At 46.8% G+C, this 20,451-nt stretch overlaps 1 protein-coding gene across 2 annotated transcripts; it reads right to left on the bottom strand.

Annotated features, from left to right (window-relative positions):
* Nucleotides 1-1,502: 1,502 nt before the first annotated feature.
* On the bottom strand, nt 1,503-19,733 carry NDFIP1 (Nedd4 family interacting protein 1). 2 transcript variants are annotated; one of them, XM_074915945.1, is made up of 8 exons: nt 19,519-19,731; nt 9,785-9,872; nt 8,475-8,605; nt 7,491-7,578; nt 7,200-7,324; nt 5,265-5,331; nt 4,796-4,901; nt 1,503-2,517 (listed from the first exon to the last, which is right to left on the bottom strand). In XM_074915945.1, the coding sequence occupies exons 1-7, from the start codon at nt 19,561-19,563 to the stop codon at nt 4,798-4,800; spliced, it is 648 nt and encodes a 215-aa protein (XP_074772046.1). In that variant the 5' UTR covers nt 19,564-19,731; the 3' UTR covers nt 1,503-2,517; nt 4,796-4,797. The 2 variants fall into 2 exon arrangements, with proteins under 2 accessions (XP_074772046.1, XP_074772047.1); XM_074915946.1 differs by lacking the exon at nt 1,503-2,517 and adding an exon at nt 4,623-4,641 and having other exon boundaries at nt 19,519-19,733.
* Nucleotides 19,734-20,451: the final 718 nt, after the last annotated feature.

Raw genomic sequence — 20,451 nt, 5'->3', positions numbered from 1 at the left:
GAATATTTAAAAAAAAATCAATTGTACAAACAATTCTGGTATTTGGACCCAAAAAAGCGACTCCTCTGTAACACAGCTGAGCTTTGCTGTGTGAGACTGTCACTGATGCAAAAGAGTTCAACCACTTTGGGACTTTCCAGGGAATAACCCGTGGCAGCACCCCGACACCCCGGCCTGCCGCCCCCCCCTCACACACACCAACCTCGGCCTGCGTCAGATAGACGGTCACAGCCCAAAAAAAGCCTGGGGTTATCAAAATGCAAGCAAATCCAAAGTGGGAGGGGTGGGGGGGAGCAGCAATGCGATGCTGGAGTTCCCGAGGTGCCGTTTCAGGTGCACGCAGCACAGAGGTGCAGCGGAAACCCTCCCGCCCAAGCAAGTGCCAGGAAATCACGGCGCTGGGTCTTCTGCAAAGGTCACCAGGTGAGGCAGCACTTTTTAAACCCGCTATGGAAATCACAAGTATTGGCCACGGTGAGGGCCCAGCCAATCCAGCCGCCTCCCCTCTCTGGGGAAGGACAGAACGTGATGTTTTCCCCAAAAGATGAAACCCGTTTCTGGGAGATTAAGCTTGAGTCCTGTCTGAACCTGCTCAGAGGTTTACAATGCTGGAAGGAAAAAACAACCTGGCTGACAAAACACAGGCAGGAAGGCCAAAGGTATTTATTTGGTCACTGCAGATGACCACAGACCTGCCACTTATGCGGTATAAAGTGGCTGAGCTGTCACAGACCCAAAATAACTATCTGAGCTTGGAGCTGGTGCTAACGCCCGCCCAGCACCAAGGCGGGTTTCTCCGGAGTCCATCACCCACCGACCTCGGGCAGCACATCCCTCCCCTGCCCGCCCCAAACCGCTCTTTGCAGGAGCGATGGAGCAGGAGGTGGCCACAGCTTCAGGCCACTGAACGGAGAGGCCCAGGAATGCCAAATATTCCAGTTCTCTGAATATACAAGACCAAATAAGGCCCAGATGCCAAGAGAGTAAACACAAGGCTGATCTACCAAGTTTGGGCAAATGTGATTCAGAGTTCCCTGATGCTACAGATTTCGCCTCGCAGGACGAACTTCATAATTCTCTCTGTGCACACTTATTTCTAAGAAGGAAATCTCTGTGTAACCTCCACCTCTCTCTGTCAGCCCCCGTGGCTCGTTTGTGAGGACTGGACATTTGAGAAGTTCAGCCACGAACCAAAACCACGAACAAACCATTTCACGAGGCAGATATGTTGTGTGAAACTCTGAAAAAAATCCAACACCCACCCTCCCCCAAACAAATGTATGGAATCTCCGTTTCCTGAGGTGCCAGGCTGGCACTGAGGAGCATCTCAGGGTCTGAAAACCTGGTTACAGAAAGACAGACGGACACCTCGGAGTGGAGATTTGTGTTACCCCCTTCTGTGGAAAAATGATGAAAATCCCACTGATAATTTTGCATTTGTAATCAATAACCAGGTGCAATAAAGCATTGAAACTAAATTAAACACTGATCTACAGCAAAAATTGCTACATAAGTGACATTTATTAATGTTCTGCTATATTTACAGTTTTAATATAGTAAAACTCCGAAGTGAATTACCACTTGGCAGAAAGCACAGAAGTGCACATTAAATCTACATTTATAATGCATCATAGTCTCTGCTAACACAAATTATAAAAGCAAGAATTACAGTTATGTTAGGAATGGTCTCAAAAGTCCCAAGCCAAAGGAAAAAAAAAAAAAAAGGGGGAGGGGCCCTTTGTTTTGCAAGGTAATTTTTTTATACAAAGTTGCAACTCAATCTTTCATTTTTACACTACTAATGTGTACCATGAAAATCTCTATATAGTCCAAAAAAGTAGGTAGTATGAAAGGAAAGTATACTACAACATTGAGAAGACTATTAAAAAATTAATACTTGTGCCACCTTCAGAATAACGCTCTCTCCCGCGTACACCTCGGGAGTCTGCACTGCCCCGCTGCCCCCTCGGGCGGGTCTGGGGAGCAGGAAGGGGCGCAGGGGGAAAGGGGGGGGCGCAGGGGGAAAGGGGGGGGCGCAGCCCCTGCCCTCCCCTCCTGAGATCCCCCTGCTCGGGGCCAGCGGCTGCCCAGGCCGGAGCAGAGCCCGGCCCTGAGCCCAGCCCAGCTGGGGCCGGAGGAGGAGGAGGAATAAAGCAAGTCTGGCCCCTGCTGGCTCCGGGGACAGGGCTCAGGCCACTGCAATCACACAAACTATCTCTAGAAGGCTTGATGAGCACGCCACGGACTCGACTGCAATAGCTTTGTCAAACATTAGCCACTAATGATTCAACGATTACAGAATTCTGCATTAATTATTAAAATTTTACACCTAGAAACAAATAGAAAGAAATGTTTCTCCTTTTTTTTTTTTTTTTCCAACAGTACTTTTATTTATTTATTTTAAAGCAGGTGATTATTTTTTCTTCTGCTCCAGAGTCTTGATTCACTTCCTGCAGGTGTCCTGTTGCTTCTTGAGGGAGAATTCACTAACGCAGGAAGACATTTGCCAGAAAACATCTGTCGGAGAAGGATATTGAATATTGAAACTATAGTTAGATTGTCGTTTCGGATGAGAGAAGGATGTAGTTCACAAAGAGCGCAGGATGTCTAAAGGCTTATAAAGCACCTCGGTGACACAATGATGTGACTCTAGCAAAACCCTCAGTAGTTTTGTGCACGCTTCACGGTCCTGCAGGGTTAAAATTCCTGAGGGGAAAACAGATGCTAAACCAGAGAGCGCGCTTAAACCGCTGCCGTAAAAACCTACGGGTGTCCGACGTTACGCTGCATCTGCACTGTGAGAACAAAACTGGACTGGGCCTTTAGCTGCTGCATCCACCCAGGATGATTCTGGGTTCTGCACCTTCCTCTCAGCTCCTGCACCAGGGGGACGTCGTGGGGGTCATCGCGGCGCTGGAGCTGCTCCGACCCCCCAGGCAGCACCAGCCCCACTGGCCGGCTCGGCTGGGCGCTGCCAGGAACAGCGGCTGGAGAGTAAACACCAGCCTCACCAACAGATCCCTTTTCACCAGTTATTATTTTCTGGTTTGCACTAATTATTCCTCTCCTCCTCCCCTCCTAATTTTCTAAAAACTATCCCCGCTCTGAAATGAGAACGGTCCTTCGCCATGCCCTTTTCATTACACCCTACAGAGGGAATCTAATCTCAAGAACAATAATAAGCTGAAAATCCAAGTCTTTTGTGGTTTCCCTGCTCAGAATTTAGGATTAAAGATTTATTTTCAGGCAAAGTGTCAAAGTTGTAACATTTAGAAGTGCTTCTGGACATTTATCTCAATATATCCAAAAGAAATTTTGAAGTCTTTTCTAAAATTACCAAAAAATAAACAATTAAATAAAAAAATTTTAAACCCCCTACACCTCCATCCTCACAAGCAAGGAGTCAAGCAAGGTCTCTAAAACTGTGATTTCAAATTCCAAACCCAGGAAAAGAGTGTGCACCAAGAAACCACGCAGTTCCTTTGATAAATGAAAAACTAAGCTTCAGTAAAGAAGCAAAATAAGAAAAAAGTTGTTCAGTGAGACCAAACTACAGATGATATAGCTGATGCTTAAACACACTACGTGACCATACAACTGGGGGAAATAAAGCCTCTGGTGACTCAGCAGGAATTTGAGAGGATATTACAAATCCTGGAGGAGGTCATAAACCATCAGTGCGTTAAACAGAACTGAAACACTTAAAGAAATTGACTGAACTATTTTTACACACTATCACCAGTGGAAAACTCAAGCTGGAAAACGCTGCCACAATGCCCCTTTTGTGTAGCGCGTTCTCATTACGGACTAGAAACGAAGCAGAATCTTATGCAATTTGCAGTTTCTAATAAAAGGAAAGTGCATTTGGAAAAATCAAGCCTCGGTTTTAAAGTCTGAAAAATTTAACGACCCCCAATTTAAAGCTGGGGTTTGTTTGGTTTCTTTATACCACTGCCCCAGCTGCAGTGGCTTCAAGCCTGTCTTGGGGAAATGTGGCGTTATTGTGATATTTCTAAAGGGCCCATCGTGTTGCATTTGCCATCTGGGAAGCAACCTATTAGAGGATTTCCTTCCCCTCGGGGAGGGACAGATAAAGCAAGGCCATTATCTGCTGCAAGCAGGAAATTATGCTAGGAGGGTTCAACTACTTAAGCCTCCTCCTTGAAAGTCTCATTAAGGAGGCAGCAACGTTAAGGTTGAGCCTTAAAGCAAAAGACTTTTAGGCATCAAGGGTTTTGAAAGATGTTCAAGATGTTCAGGACAGTATGTTCAAGTATGTGGGAGGGGTTTTCAAAGAGCAAAGGTGTGCAAGTGTTGAATTTCTTCAGGAACTTGGCAGAAAATTCAGGCAGCATGCAAAATTCAGACAAATTGTTCTTTCTGGGACATAAGCCAAAGACACTGACACAATCTTCTAACAACATTTTGTGACCTTTACTCATGTTTAAGACATACCACGTGTTCCAGGCATGTGATTTACTCTGAAAGACACACTTGCCAAATACAGTGCAATACCAAGGGGCAGAGATTTTGTTCTTACAATTCAAGTCATGGAATCTAGTGAATATACAATTCCTGTAAGCAAAAACTCTGGAAGAAACATCAAGTATTTCTCTGCTCCCCACCACGTCAGTTCGGACTCTGCAGAAACAAGAGCTGTCAATGGGATACCAAGAAACAACTGTTTTCTGCTGCCTTGTGTTCCAAAAATATTCAAGCAAAGTCTAGCCTAAAAGAGCCACTGAATAGAGTTACAAAACAAAACAGAACAAATTCAGGAAAGCAGAAATTTTACCTTTAGTAAATAAAGAGAACTCTGGTTCTGGGAAGAGTGGAAAAATTATCTGGCATCTTCCTAACCTTTGCATAATTAATAAATCCTCTGAGAAACAGCAGAAAACCTAGATGGAAGAAACATATTTGTCCAGTTAACACAGGTGTTGCTTCTCCAACTAGAGAGGAAGCAGTTCAACTTGCCATTACTAGTACAGAGTGACCTAAGTCACTGGGATGCAAAATAGCTGACTAAATAATTTTTTTTGGTATTAATGACACCTATCTTTCATTTAAGGCAATCTCAAGAACAAACTTTCCTTGGGCAATCACAAAACTTTTGACTCCAAATGAGATCCAGTCACTTGGTGGAAAAAGAAAAGAAAAAAGGAAAGACCTCAACCCCACTCTTGCATTTAAGATTAAAACCCTGACTGCACCGCACAGAGTTTTCAAGCATGCACTCCCTCCCTCCCCAAACCAACACTCACCTAGTACGAGGAAGACCCACCAAAGCCAATACTGGCCATCAAAGTAACCAGGAAAATAAGTGGAGAACTAAAAAAAAAAATAAAAAAATTTACAAGTTGGAGCACATACAAGTTTCTGAACCCAAATCTATTCTCACCGATTTCAGCAGTAGCCAGATCAATCCCACTGCACGCAGGAGAGTTTACAGAACGCCACGCTTCATCAGCTGCACCGACTGCAGGGAACAAACTACCGCCACAAACTTTCATTTCAAGTTTTTCTACACACATCAGACCAACTCTAACCAAGGGGAACGGAACACTCAATACCAGCCATGAACTCCTGCCATCAGTGAAGCAGGAGGACACCACTGGGCAAATACTCCTGTCTTCCCTGACATCTTTGATGTTTATAAACCACAGCTGCAGTTTCTGAGAGGGAAGCCCAGGGCTGCAGCAGTGCATCACATGAATTACACCGTAAGGTCGGATAGTATAGCAAACAAAAGTACAGTTGGAAAAAAGAAATCCCAAATTTGTGGAACTCTCTGACAAGATTTTCATTCAATAGGCAGTCATTTTCCCAATAGAAAGGCACCAACACTATCACAGCGCTGAAGTTCACTACGCCAGTGGTAAAGATAGTATAAATTTTCTTTTACTTTCTTCAACTGTAAAAACATAACAAAAGGTAAGCTTGTTACCAAAGTTAAGTCAAATCCACTGTTAAAGTCACCTGTTTCTGTCACTTTTCTTAATCCAGCAAATGGCTCTTAACACCAGTTGCAAGATGACCCCAAAAATCTTAACTTCCTACAGAAAAAGTTCACAGATGCTGTATTTACAAGTCACAATTCCTAGCCCAAAGAGCTCAGGTATGAAGTGACAGCCCTAACACTAACACTCTCTACTACTACTTACGCACAGCTAATGAGATTTTTCACCTGATATTTAAAATCTGGCCTGGGATGTCTGCATGCCCTTTTCACAGACACATTCTTTTCAGGGGCTCCAAATAAAGCTTTTCTGGTATTTTCTCACAGTCCCTCCAAAAAATAGTTTGACTTTTTTTTTTTTTTTTCCATTCCTTTCAGCATCAGCACAATTATATCCTCTTTTTTTTTTTCCTCTCAAGAAAGGTTTCCTCTTTCTCCCCCTCCAAGTTTTAAAAATACTGTATCAGCCTTTCTTGCTTCCGTAGGCAGAGGTCTGTGCCCAGCAGACTTTCCATCCAGGCTCCCATAACAGCAACCAGTTCTGATCAGCCACCCCCTTCCTCTCCCTGATCTGGTGGAGGGGAGCACAGTGGATGTTTTAACGGCCTGGATATGCCCAGTTTATATGAAAATAAAACAAACCAGAAAAGTGTGCTTCCTTCTGATCCCCTCCTGCTTGTGCCGCAGGCACGTCGCACCAGAGGGCACCAGCGGGCTTCTCCCATCCATGTGACAAAGCAGTGGCTGCCTCTTCTTCCTCCAGCGAAAAGCAAACCTCACACTTACTAGTTTTTAAATTCCCATTTCCCTCTTCTCATCGGCTACCCCACATTTTAGAGAAATTTTTTTTTTTTTTTTTCAGAGGAGCAGCTAAGGACCATCATGCTGGAGAGAAACATCCCTGTGCTGACGGCAGGGCGTGTTTTATCTGGATAAAGGTTTTCCAAAGATCAGATTGTTGTTACTGCTCGACACACAAACACATTCTGATCCAGAGTGGCTCTGTCAGAGCACACCATACTTGGGTGTGCAATCTTTACTCTCTTTTAGTACAATAATTCCAGCATATAAACAGGACAGAACGATGAAAAAACTCTGTTCTCAGTGAATAAGGGGCTCAGAATCTATTTTGTTATAAAAAGCTAAATTTATAACTAACTTCAGTATAAGTGAGATAAAAACAAGCTAGGGAAAAAGAGTACCAGTGTCTACGTACACGTTTTGGCACTACACAACTTACCCTAACAATAAGGATCCACTTAATAAGGGACAGACCAAACCCAGAAATGGCCCCGTATCGTCCTGCAGCTGAAGTAGTCAGACAGAAAGAGAGGAAAAATCCAATCCAGTTGAAGAGGAATGCCACTGAGAAAGGAGGAGAAAAGGAGCAAGATTACTCTTTATATTCCAAGGAAAACAAAACCCATAAAACCCTTCTACACAGGCCTTTCCCGGTGCCACATAAACATTGTGAAACTCTGGTTATTTGGGGTCACTCCTTGAAAAAAAGTAAGTTTTGCCATGTACTTACTGAAAAAAGTCAGCATGAAAATGCCATCATTTCCTATCCTCAGCTGGTCAGTGTCATCAAAGTCATCCCGTGTCACAAAGTCATCGTCCTGCAAATCAAAGGGAGACAAGACGTGGGGGGATTTAAGTCAGTCCAGTCCGTGCAATCCCAGTCCTGCACGTGGCTCTTCAAGAAAGAGACAGCAAATTGTCCAGCCCTCAAAGAGCAGTGTAGGATGGAGGGATACAAAATGCTTTCTTTACATTTAAGAAAAAACCCCTGTGGGGCACAGGGAAGAATCTTAAATCTCAAAAGGCTACAAATGCAAGCAGGAAAAACTCCTGCTTCTCATCCTGAGATGACGCAGGGCATGAAACATCAAGTCACTGGCAGTATTTTTTTTTTTTTTTAAGATAGTCAAAATCCAGTATGTTCTTGTTCTCACTGTGAAGTATTCTCCTGCTTATTAAAAAAAAAACAAACAACAAAAAAACCTTATCTCAACACGGAATTTGGCTTCTATGAAGAACTGTAACAAGCAGTGGACATTCAAGGAGTAGAAGAAGAGGCTGAACAAGAGATTAAAAAAAGCAAAAAGAAATAAAAAACTAAAAAATAATTCTTCTGACAGAATGGTTTTATCATCTGTGTACTGGCTACACTGACCTCTGGAATAGTAAGCAGCAGGAGTATAAAGGGTAGATATGCAAGATGGCTGAACAATTAATCCTAAATATTTTTAAAAAAAAACAGTGACAGTGCACACAGATACTGTACAGTGCCTCTGTCAGCTTGCCAAATTAATCTGGATAGCACATGCTGGCATTACTGAGCTGTCTGACATCATCACAGCCACCCAGAGGAAAATTTAAAAAAAAAAAAAAATAGCCACAGAACTCTTGGGACTATGTAATATCACCACCCCAGAAAAAAAAAGTCATGACACTTGCAGGACTAAAACCAGAAATTCTACAGAAGGGTGTACAGCCAGGAGAGCAGACTCACCCTTCCAGGAACCAAGGGGATTGTGGCTTCAGCCTTGGTTCTCTCCGCCTCATCATAACTAGGCAGTGTTGTGGCCACGTTGTAAGATGGAGGCTTAGGAAATCCTGACTCATCCTTGTAGTCAAAATAAGCTGGGAAAAAAAAAAAAAAAAAAAAAAAGTTAGACAGAAGGTAACTTGTCAGGTCCTTAAGAACACCGTGTTGGGAATGAGAAGCGCGTGGGATGACTTCAGAACACCCCAACACCCCGGGCTGCTGAAGCCTGCCCCTCCTGTCCCCTCCCCACCCTGCTAGCCTCTTGCCATCCCAAAACAAAAAGCAAAAAACCCCAGGAGCACCTTATCTGATATAAAGCGCTACACAGAGCACTGCTTTAAAACGCCTGGCTGTATTTATTTTTAAAACAATGATACATGCTGCGTCTCTCCTGACTTCAGCAAACAGAAGCAGTCGTATTTCCAAACTCAAGTGGTTTGAGTGAGTCAAAGAAGCATCACTGCAAACCTTAGGCCACTGGTGACCAATTTTTCCAGAGACAGACTCCAAACTGTTTTCTGATGGAGGGGAAAGGGATCCAAACAGAAATCAAACGTGGCGTTTCTGAGCCCCGGCCGCTGGGACGCACTCAGAACCAGACCTAAGGGCCATCCTTGCGGTTAGGGGGCCAAGGCAGGGCACTCCGCAGGCTGCCTGACAAACACCACGTTCAAACTTCTGTCCCAAGCTGGCCGGCTGTGTGACAGTACGTTGCATTTGATTCACAAATCTTACCTGAACAATTGACTATGAAAGTTCTGGAGGGAAAAAGACGAGAATATTTACCTAAGCGAAAAATACTCTGACAGATAACCAACACAGAACAGGCTAAAAGCTGTCAGCGACATGACAGAACGATGATTCAGAAGCGTAACCCTTCTGACCAAGTCCTTAGTTACTGAAAACTGCAGAGAGTGAATTCTTTAATCCCTTTTAAGTAACAAGCCCTTTTTGGAAGGAGCACTGTATCATCCAAATGCCAAATAATGAGAGAGGAACCACAAATCCTCACAGCACTTTGATTTTAACTGTCTTCAATCGACTAAGAACACTGTGAAATGTAACTTGAACACCACTTGAAGGGATGACATCAGATGAATGTAGCCAAAATGCATCTTCTAAACCACAAGTAACAATAGTCTCCTTGGATCAATTCTGATCCTTTGCAGCCTTAGTAAGGATACTGCAATGCCATCCGTCAATAAGGACAATAATTAAGGAGGTAAGAGGGAACAAGAGAGCAAACCTAGCTATTTCCTTTCAGCTCCATTTACCTGTATTCTCCGCAGAGATGCTGCTGTAAGGCGGAGGGGCATCGTTCACCACTGGTGCAGTCTCGCCTGGCTCCTCTTCGTTCTGCAGCTGAACAGACCCACACACCAGAGAGGTTAACGGGGTTTCTCGAGTTCTGTGAAATTACCACTGTAGTTTTAATTGCTTATGGCAGACTCTCCTGGAAGAAGGCTGTTCTACAGCATCACGGGGTGTGCAAGCAGTTGCTCTGCTTCACACCGAAGTACTCCCACTTGAAATGATCAATATGCCATCTCAGTTTTAATGTGGTTTTAAATCACGTCCTCACACACCTGGACTTTGACAAGGCACAGCATGCACCGTTGCAGTATTTTTCCATTTCCCTGGCACCTCCTCAGATCCCTCAGCTCACACTGTTTAGGAGCTACAGTCGCATCTCTTTTAGTCGAGGAGATAGCAGGAGATAGCCAAGAAAAGACTCCATCGCTGCCTGTGGCTTTGCTAAGGAAGGGTTTTTTCCATGGATACATTACATAACGATCCATATCGGTATGAAACTTGCCATTTCCCTTCAACCTTTCACACTGTATGACTGAAAAGGAGACAGTTTATTTTGTGCACTGCACTTCCCACAGACCCTGTATAAATAACCGTGCAGCTTATCAAATCTAGTGTCACTTGCCTGAAGCAGGTATGAAAAGGCAGGCTCTGATCAGAGAAGCTAGTCCTTACCAGGCCAGGAGCCTTCAAAGCAGAAGGCACCAGAAAGGAATTTACAAACCAGCTGCCATCTAGGTTTTTTTTCTTCTTTCTGTTTCTCATTATCTTATCAACAAAGAAACTGAGTTTTCATGCAGAAAGACAACTCATTTCAAAAAAGGACCTTGGGACTGAACCACTGGCCTGAACAGAGCGGCTCTATTCTCTTTTGTAATCACCACGAAACAGCAGCAATCCTGCAGCTTCTTCCCTATCACCTTCTTGAACTATCCCCCCTGCACACCCCTGCCAATACTCTTGAAGCCATCCATTATTTTGCTTTCTTTTCTTTGGAGAGACGTGTTGCCATTCAAGTCCTTCCCAAGCATTTAAGGGGGGGGGGGGGGGGGGGGGGGAATTTGTTCTTAATTTACTTGTATGTCTTATCAGGAAAAAAAAAAAAAAAAAAATCAGCTCACACTTGTAAATGAAGGCCTTGTTTTATACATAAGTGTTCTGTGTCTTGGCTTTTTATTGCTTTTGCTGCCTCAGATCAAATATCAGACTACATCCGTGCCCTCTGTGAAAGTCAAAGCCAGAACTTTTTCAGATGTTTTAAGCACAATTCGTTGGACATTTGCATCCCACCCACAGCTGTGGGTCTGAACTGTGAGACATCTGTGTCCTGCAAGCTTGCTGAGTGGAGCGGGGATTGTTTCCTTTCCTCTGCCATGAACTGGGCACGAACGAGCACGGACAGAAGGAGTAAGTGCAGGTCGGTGGTTCATCACACCGCAGCCAGACACCGTGTCCCCGCTGGTTTTTCAGCTCCTGGGCGTGGAGGCTGCCGTCCTCCCCGCTGCATCACAGCACAGCAGGGTTGTGATCCCTGCTGCACCACAACCCACGCCACTTATGTCAGACTTTAAACACACCTGGTGTTAAAGGAGTTTAACCTCGAGGGCTTTAAATGCCTTGGGTTAGTAGGCGATGACATGAGCAGTTCTGTGGGCAGGTCCAAGGGGTCGGCCAAGAAACAACACCGGGAAGCACTGGGACAGATTCAGCAGCACTGTCACCCAGTCGAGCTGTGCTGAAACAACAGACCACCACAGAAACAGGACTGTTTCACCTTGCATGAAGCTCACCTTGCTCCTCCAACAGCAAGCCTCCATCCTCTCCCCATTCACATTTTCCAAACGGGAGAGGTGGGGAAAAAAAAAAAAAAAAAAAGAGGGAGCTGGTCAGCCCCAAGCTTTTAGGGTAAGAACTTCCCACGTGGCACAAAGCTGAACCACTTCCTTGAAGAAGGAGAAATTAATTAAGTGATCCGGATGAAAATTTAATCCGTATTATGCCAAGAGCACCTCCTAGCACAGACACTGTGGCTGTCAGCAGCAGACATCTCAAATGATGGTCCCCGGCCAGCCGGGAGCCCACACCAAATCAACCCCCTTTGCACCCCGGGAGCCAGGCCGCAGGGTACACGGGGCAGAGGAGGCAGGTACCTGCCTCCAGGACTGCAGCTTTAATTAGCCTCAGGGCACCAAGCAATTAACACGATAAGGGGCAGCAGCTCCTACAACAGCAAGGCATCGTCATCTTTTTCAAACCAGCTGACTCAGCATGAGTCCTTACCAAGAACAAAAAAGGCCTTATTTTATAAACCCCATGGAGTTCAGTCTTTAGAAAAAAAAAAAAAAATGCAAACTAACTTGTGAAGTAATTACCTATTAAAATAACCTTAAAAAAAAAAAAAAATTAAAAGAGCACTGCTGGAGAAATTCAAGAGCAGCCTGCACACAGTACGAGAGGGGCAACCTAAGGGATAACGCAGCAAAACGTAGCATCAAACTAGTTGATTCAGTCTGTCCCTGCTCCACCATGCTTATTTTCAGTCTATCCATGAAAATTCAATACCTCTCCCCTTTTTTTCCTTCTGCCTATGCAGGGCCCATATTCTTTATTCTTCCTTCTCTTAAGGAAGGAGGAAAGGCTCTGACACAGCAGGGACGCCCTGGATACCGAATGCCCTGCAGTACCTGCTCTCCTAGTGAGGGGGTGGCAGAAATTAAAACCCTGATGTTTTTAAGAAGGAAAACATAAACAACCTAAAAGAACAATCACCAAGGAGGGGGAAGGAAGGCACTAGATGTGACAAGATTGGAAGAGATGAAGCAAAAGGAGACACAAACAGTTGAGTGTAATATTAATTCCTACCACTGGAATTCTTAGAGGGTTCTTCTTTCAACAGCAAAAAGAAATACATAATCTTACAACAACGTCATGCAGGAGAAAGCAAGCTGAACTTACTGCCGGCTTCAAACCATTACGATTCAGGTAATGGCAGAAGAGACGCAGTCACTTTCTGAAGTGGAGCTAGAGGCTGTAGGAGGTACACGCTTAGAGACAACAGATTTTTCTTCTAATGGACAAGGTACACAAATGCCTTCCAGCCCTCCTAATGATTCCAGGCATCTAAAATTCAACTAAGTGCTTATTCGCAGAGCAGTAGGGGTTCATGTGACAGGAAGAATGAGTTCATCGGGCCCTCGCCCTGGCACTCGCCACGGGCTCCTCGGTGGGCAGACGATGCCCCCGGCCGCGGCCCGAAGCCCTCGGCACCCCGAGAACCCCTCAAGGCAGCGCCTGGCTGCGCCCTGTTTTGCTGAGGGTATTCCTTCTTTGAGTCACTGATGGATTTTAGCTCTTAAAAGCATGACTCTTATTATCTGTGGCATTAAAAAACAGACCGTCTTTACTGCAACGCATACAGTTAAAAGTTTGGCTGTGATTTTTTTCACTGGATTGCTAAAACAACAGAAAGTTGCCTGGCAGAACGGGGTAAGACCCAGGGATTTTCCAAAAAACGCCATCAGAAGCTTGGCTCCAAGCAAGACATCGCCTCTGCCTGCCACTTCCCCCTGGCTGAGACATATCCTGGGTAAATATACACAGCACAGCAGCATTAAAGTTCACAACTTACAAAACGTTTTGAAATATTTCCCTGTAAACTTTGAAGAAAGCACTTCCAATAAATATATTTGTTAATTCTTCCAAATTTGCTAAACATTGCGCATGGTCTGCTGACAGAGTTTGGGATTTATTTTTCTTTTTAACCTTCCCTTGCCCCAAGCCCTCAGGCTGCACACAAATACTCTTTACACTAAATCAGCATTACTATAAGCTTTGCCTTAGCAATGCATCATCAGAAATACATTAACTCAGCCATATATCATCAACATTTACTGCATTTCAGTCCTTATTTTCTGTTCTGGCACACAAGGTAGAACAGCACAGAAAGCCCACAGAGGAATTCTAGAATGAAGATAAGCCTAATCAGGTCTCATTTTTGTTGTTACTATGGTTTCTCTGAGATTCCAAAAAGACAGATATTAAGGCTAATGACAGAAAGGCAATCAATATTTTTTTAAAAGGTGACAGGATTGATTTTTTTTCAGAACAATGAAATCATAACCTTTGCAAGCCAAATGTTAAAAAAAAAAATAATAAATGTGTATCACTACAAAAATCTGAGAGTACTCCAGCAAGGGAACAGCCTGCCCACCGAAAGGTTACGCTTCATCCCCATTGCAACACACTTTATTTTTCTCCTTCCATCTCTGGCCTTTTGGAAGCAAATGGAAGTCGCTACCAGTTCTGAAGGGAAGAGGATTATTTTTACTGCCTTCTGCTTCATTTTAAACATACCCCGATTTGAAATGCTGACTTTTGCCCAATGCTGTTGCAGATTCCTATAACTTTGTACCAGCTTACTGATCAGCAGGAATAACGACAAGCTAGTCGACAAGTCAACCCACAGGCATCAGCCTTCTCCTCGATGAGCAAATAACTGTTTTCTCCCGTAGGCACTCCCAGCTCATTCACCCGCGGGAGTGAGAGTCCCCAACACCACGTCTACCCCCGTCGCGCCGTGGAAGCGAACCCGCCGTGGCTCCTCCCTGCCCCGGGAGATGCCGATGCTCCTGCCCAAGCCTCGCACCGCGGAACCGGTTCTGCCCAGGGCCCGGAGCCTGTGCTCCAGCTCTGCGGAACGACCTCCTGAGGTCTCCGTCAACCTGAGCTACTCCTTCCCTTCAATAAAGGACGGAAAACCATCCACCTCCCGCTCCTACAAAATGCTTTTTTTTTCTCCCAGCTGGACCAGCTCCCGGGTGCTCCCCCACAGCGGGATGCACAGACCACAAACCAGCGGGAGCATCTGCCTGAAGGGTACGTTTGCAACGACCCTTGCAGCTACCAAAGTAAAAACACAAATCAGAATGTATTTTTTGTCCCTCAAAACACAACCCGTGCTCACGAGGATGTTGTTCTTCACTGACTCACTGCAGTTAATGGCCTTACAACATGGAAATACGCCTCGGTCCTGGGAAACACGCAGACCTGACTCCATCGTCTCTGTTCAAATTATACTTTTTTGTATAACTTGAATTATACAGGTCTGGCTAGACTGTAAACAAGCACTCGGGCCAGCACAGACCTGTGCCTGCAGACTGTCCTTAGGTCTGGGCATTCAAGGTCTTAATGCAGAAGAAGTAGGTTTTAATCTCAGATAGCTGTAATTAAATTTCACATGCTTAACAAAGCATAAGGGCTTACCGTAATATTTAGGATCAGATTAACATTTTTCTGGACATTAAGACATCACATAAAGAACTATGGATCTTTTAAGCATTTTAAAATATCTCATTTTTTAAATTGTCATATGAAGTATGATATAAGTATCTTCAATGAAAAAAATCCCATTGTTCCACCATGTATGAAATTTGGATCTTTCACAAGAAGAGGCAGAAACAGAATGAACAGATACACCTCAATATTGACTTTTTCTTATTAGTTCCAATGACAAAGAATAAGAATTCGCATACACACAGAACTTTTGCTACTTGCTTTCGGTATGGTACTTTTAGAACATGATGCCAAGCCCACATCAAGAGGTACCGCATCTCCTGTGAGCCACTCAATGACCCGAAGGTCTGAGGGACTGTTCCTACATCTACGACTGCTTCCTACGTCTGAGGGTTTGGAGCCCCGCTGAATTTTAGTGATGAGAGACACGTCACCAAAGCAGCCCAGCTAAGAGTCCAACACAATCCTGATACCTGAGATAATATTTTATTAAACAGTTTGCACGCAAGGCTACTTTCTCCTGTTACACAAGCTACGTGATGATACTGGCCTACTACCGTTTCACTGCCTCTTCCGAGTCCTTTGATATTTTAGAGATGGAATATATTTTAATTCTATCGTTACTTTTTCACACAGAATCACTAAAACCTTACTTACAAAGTCACCCGAGAGGTACTCTTTCCTACAGGAGTAGGTATTTCAGAACAAAACAGTGAGACTGAACACAGACTGGGCTGGACATCGAGCAGCTTCACCCCATCAGCTGCAGCAGAACCCAAGAGTGGCAGCTGTGCAAGAGGCATGATTTTACTCTGTGACTTTTTTTTTTTTTTTTTTTAATCTTCACTGGTTTTATGTCAATGGACATCTTCTACTCTCCTTGTCTGAATACAAAAAAGAAAAAAAAAAATGAAAACAACCTACCCTAAAAATTTTTTCACCTGTGTCTTTAGCAAGCACATCTGCACACTACCAGCACCTCACCAAGGAAACAAATAGCCACTGACATCTCTAATTCTAACTACTGACATTAAAAGATTTGGTATATTCTCATATTTTAGTTTCAAACTACATGCCCGTTTCAACTGAAAAATTAAAGACAAGCTTAAGGTAAGCACAAGGTGACAACTGACATCTGCCTCCCCGTTTCACTCCAGCCTTCCCCAATACTAAGTTAGCATCGTGGCCCTTCATGGATTTAAACTGTATTCACCTTGTATCTTCAGCAACACATTTCTTCCACAGTTTTACTGAAAGAAAACCAAACAACTGGCAAAAATCTTTTTGTGTTTCCCACAGGCACCTCCCCTTATGAAATGATTCATGATCCATGTTAGCCTGCAACAAGTGGAACAGGAAGAAATATCGCTTAAAAAGGAACAGGTCTCCGTTATTTAACACACCCACCATTTTCTAGGTGGGTTTACATTACTCACGTACATCCCATATATTTTCAAATGCTTCAAGTAAAAAGCATGCCTCTGCTAACATTCAGTGTAAATAAGCCTATTAAAAGCCTGGCTATTTTTTCCAGAATGGAAGCTTGTTTCTATTCTGAGGATGAAATACAGTTCTGCCACTGAACTCACAATCCAGGCCTTCTGCGCAAAAGGCTTTAAGCCACCTAAATCCTAACAACATCCCTGTCTAACTATCCCAAAGGCAAGTCTAAGTGACAACAGCCTCCCAGCGTCCCTTTTTGGGACACGGCACCACCCAGAATAATGACAGCAGGGCGTGCTGCAGCCTTCCCTCCTCCCCAACATCTCCCACTCCCACCTCCAAGAAGCACAGCCATGTCACCCGGCCTGCAGAGGAGGAACCGAAACAGCGCTCTGCCCCGGTCACCCTGCCTGGCTCCCACTCACCACCCCGGCCCGTGCTCCCGATGCAAGCCGAGACCCTTTTTGGAGTTTTAGCTTTATTCTTCATCGAGCTGCACTTCCTCAGTAGATTAGATGAGCCTGCCACATCATCCAAAGGCGTCATCGCAGGCTATTTTTTAATCAGATTATCTAACTCCTGAACGAAGCACAAGGGCTAGAAAGTTAGCTTTAAGAAAATAAAACATAGGGCATGGAACGCCCCTTTCACACTGCACGTACTGGTGAATGCACACAGGTTGTGAGTCTGCAGTGAGGGAGGCTGCTGGGGGTGCACGGCCCACCCCTCGACTGCAGGGCTGAGGAACGGGGGGGACGGAGAAACACACAGGTTTCAAACTCAGTTTCTGTTGTCCTCAAATCATCCTCATTAACGATCACCATTTTTTCTGAAAATACACACACTCAAGGAATCCTACTAATGTTTTACATGTTCAGTAGTGCCCACACCCCAACAGAGCTGCTCCTACACAGAGGCCGACACACCAGGAACACCTCCCGGCGCAGGGGTTCCGCGGCGGCACGCTGGGACGGGGTATCATGTCCAGCCGTACAGGAACCGCCTAGTTATGTGACAAACTCCACTAATGCATTACCCCACTCCCCTCAAATCACCAAGTTTTCAAGTTATCAGTTCTCCTCCACTGCCTCATAATCCAGTCACTTTATTAAAGATTAAATGAGCTTGTTCTGAATCTCTACACGCTACCTCTCCTTACTGTCCTGTATTCAGCTCTAGCCCTTACGGTTATCAATTCACTTCGTTGGCACGTGGTATGTTCGTTAATTTTACATTCATATACACAGTAAGTTTCAATGTAGGGGAAAAAAACCGACACGTTCAATGCTAGAGAGACTCTCCCACCCTCTCATCTCCTCTTCATCTAAATACCAACTCTGTGTTTTTAGTTTCACAGCTCGCAGGGTTTTTGGAGCAACGCATTAGGAACCAGTTCAGCAATAACACACTTTACAACGATATGAGCGCCGGGGTTCTGGCAGAGCACAAGAGGAAAAAAAAATAAAAAGAGCAATTTCTGAACAGCTACGCAAAAATAAATACCTTGACATGTGAATTTCTGATTCTGCACTCCAGTTACACCAGCCCTCACACGGGGCCTCCATTATCTGTTTGCCTTTAGCAGTATAAACCCTTCGGGCACAGCCTGCCTCCCTAATCTCTGCAGTGCTACGCAGTTACGCTCTACAGCAACAGCGGTGTCTGGGTGTCTCGGATGGGTCAGCAGGACCTGGCAAAATGACAGCTTCACACGTTTCTCTTTGAGGAAACCAGGACTGCGTTTATCTGTCAGGTAGAGAGGCACCGAGGAGCAATGCAATAAAAGTCCCACAGCACATTTTGTCACCTATTTCCACGGGCTCAAGGCGGTGGGACATAAAGGCAGATCCCTTCGTAAAGGACATTTGTGAAGACGTCTGCCAGGGTCAACACCAACGGCGGGACTCTGACAGGAAAGGTGATTAGTGAAGAGACCTGGCTACTTGTACCTACCATTTCCGAGAACAACAACTAAGAGATTTGTCTTTGTAAGTGGGCACATCTGTTTTGCACGGAACAAAAAAAAAAAAAAAAAAAAAGCCTAAGTTTTACTTAACTTCTACATTTCTAGTATGTAAAAAACAGACCTTCAGCTGTCACGATGAGACTAATATTCATCCCAAGGGAAGGTGCATCTCGTATTCTGAAGAGAGCGAGCCTACCCACGCTGAAAACGCTACCAAGGCAAAATCATAACACAAGGGCTTCTGATAAGAACCTCGGTGAGGCAGGGGAGAGGCCATGTACTGTTTTGAGGGATTTCTCCCGTAGTTTAAGTAACGAAGTCTCCACGTCTGTGTGTCACAAACACACACCAGCCGGAGCCGGGTCACACGGCGGGGCCCGACCGACCCCGAGTCCCTCCGTGAGGCTGATACTCCCGACAAAACCCGTCCTCTCCTTCGGGAGGGCGGCAAGGAAGAACAAGGCCGAGTTTAGGAGGGAGGTCCTTAAGGACAGCCTCTGGCCTAGGGGGATCTCAATCTGAGCCAGGGGGTACAACACGTAAAAGATGAAATAAAATTAACGGCAATTTCAAGCCAATCCATACCAAGCTCGCTGCACCTGGCGGAGCTGCGGGCTGCAGGGGAGCGGCGGCGGAGCCTCCCCGCAGCACGGCAGGGGACCGGGGAGGAAAACGCCCGGCGGGGGCAGCACCCTGCGCACAAGGTCGCTCGGGCCCCTCCGCCCGGCGCTCCGCGGCCTCCGCCGGCGGGACCCGCCGCGCCCCCGCGGTGGCTGCGAGGCCTCCGCCCCGGGCGCTGCCGGAGGCCGCGGGCCCGCTCCCCCCCCCGCAGCGGGACAACGGCGCCCAGAGGCCCGGCCCAGGCTCAGGCCCAAGCCCAGGCCTAGGCCCAGGGCTGAGGCGCCGCCCGGCTCCCCGGGGCACGGCCGCGGCCTCCGTCCTCCCCGGCGCGGCCTACGGAGCCGCGGCGCTCGCGTACCCGCCGCCCCCCCTCACCTGCTGGTACCGGCCGCTGCTGGGCTCGGCGCCCGCGGCCGCCATGGCGCTCGGCGGGGCTGGGACGGCGGGACGGGGAAGGGGCGGGGGGGCAGCTCGGCGGCGCGGCCCGGCCGCCTCCCGACGGGCGCTGCGGAGGCGGAGGCGGCGGCAGCCGGGTCGCTCCTCGCTGCGGGCTCCGCTCCCGCCCCTCCGCCCGTCACGCTCGGTCGCACCCGCCTCCCGCCCCGCCCGTGGGGCCGGGCCGGGGCCGCGTCCCGCCGGCGGCCAGGGCCGGCCCCGGGGCCGGGGGGGAGGGCAGCGGGCGGCGACCGGGCCGCCCGCGGTGGTGCCCGGAGGGCGACCAGAGCCGGCCCGGGGGCACGGGGGGGCGCGTGGGGCGGACGCGGGGCACCGGTGCCCGCGGGGATGCTGTGCGTTCCCTGGCAGGTTGTGGGAGCCGCAGAAGCAGCCCCAAAAGCCGCCCAAGCAACCCCAAAAGCTGCCCAAGTAACGCCACCAGCTCTGTGCGGGACATGCCTTATCTCCTGTGAAAGTGAGCGTTCAGTTACTGAGGGTGAAGGCTTCCCCAGAACGTGGTAAAGAAGCCCAGGGAGTCAGAAAATGGATGTTAAACTCATGTTGAAAACACCGCCTCGGCGAGGACCCGCCGGGGCCAGCGCTGGCACAAACCGGCGGGTCCTGAGCCGCCTTCGCCCAGCCTCGGTCCTGGACACCCACCGCCGCCGCCGGCCCCGTGCCAAGGCAGGCCCGCGCCGCCGTTCCCCGCCGGGGCAGGGAAGAGGCCCGCGCCGCGGCTTGAAGCAAACACGAGATGTTGGCCAACTCCTCCGAAAGCGCCGACGGATCTGTCCTAGCCACGGAAAGCAGATGGCGTGGCAGATTCGAAATCTCATTCCAGAAGAAGCACGCGTAGTAAACCACGCGGAGATA

The sequence above is a fragment of the Athene noctua genome, chromosome 12 (genome assembly GCF_965140245.1).
Source record: "Athene noctua chromosome 12, bAthNoc1.hap1.1, whole genome shotgun sequence".
NCBI classification, from domain to species: Eukaryota; Metazoa; Chordata; class Aves; order Strigiformes; family Strigidae; genus Athene; species Athene noctua.
The sequence above is the reverse complement of the archived record's forward strand: the minus strand, read 5'-3'. Positions and strand labels throughout refer to the sequence as shown.

What these genes read in the sequence shown, in the direction of transcription:
- NDFIP1 (XM_074915946.1), bottom strand. Translation starts at nt 19,563, where the DNA reads ATGGCGGCCGCGGGCGCCGAGCCCAGCAGCGGCCGGTACCAGCAG. An exon ending in CATCTCTGCGGAGAATACAG is followed by an intron (nt 8,606 to 9,784) that starts GTAAATGGAGCT and finishes TTTTTTTCCCAG; the next exon opens with CTTATTTTGACTACAAGGAT. An exon ending in TTTCATGCTGACTTTTTTCA is followed by an intron (nt 7,325 to 7,490) that starts GTAAGTACATGG and finishes CTCCTTTCTCAG; the next exon opens with TGGCATTCCTCTTCAACTGG.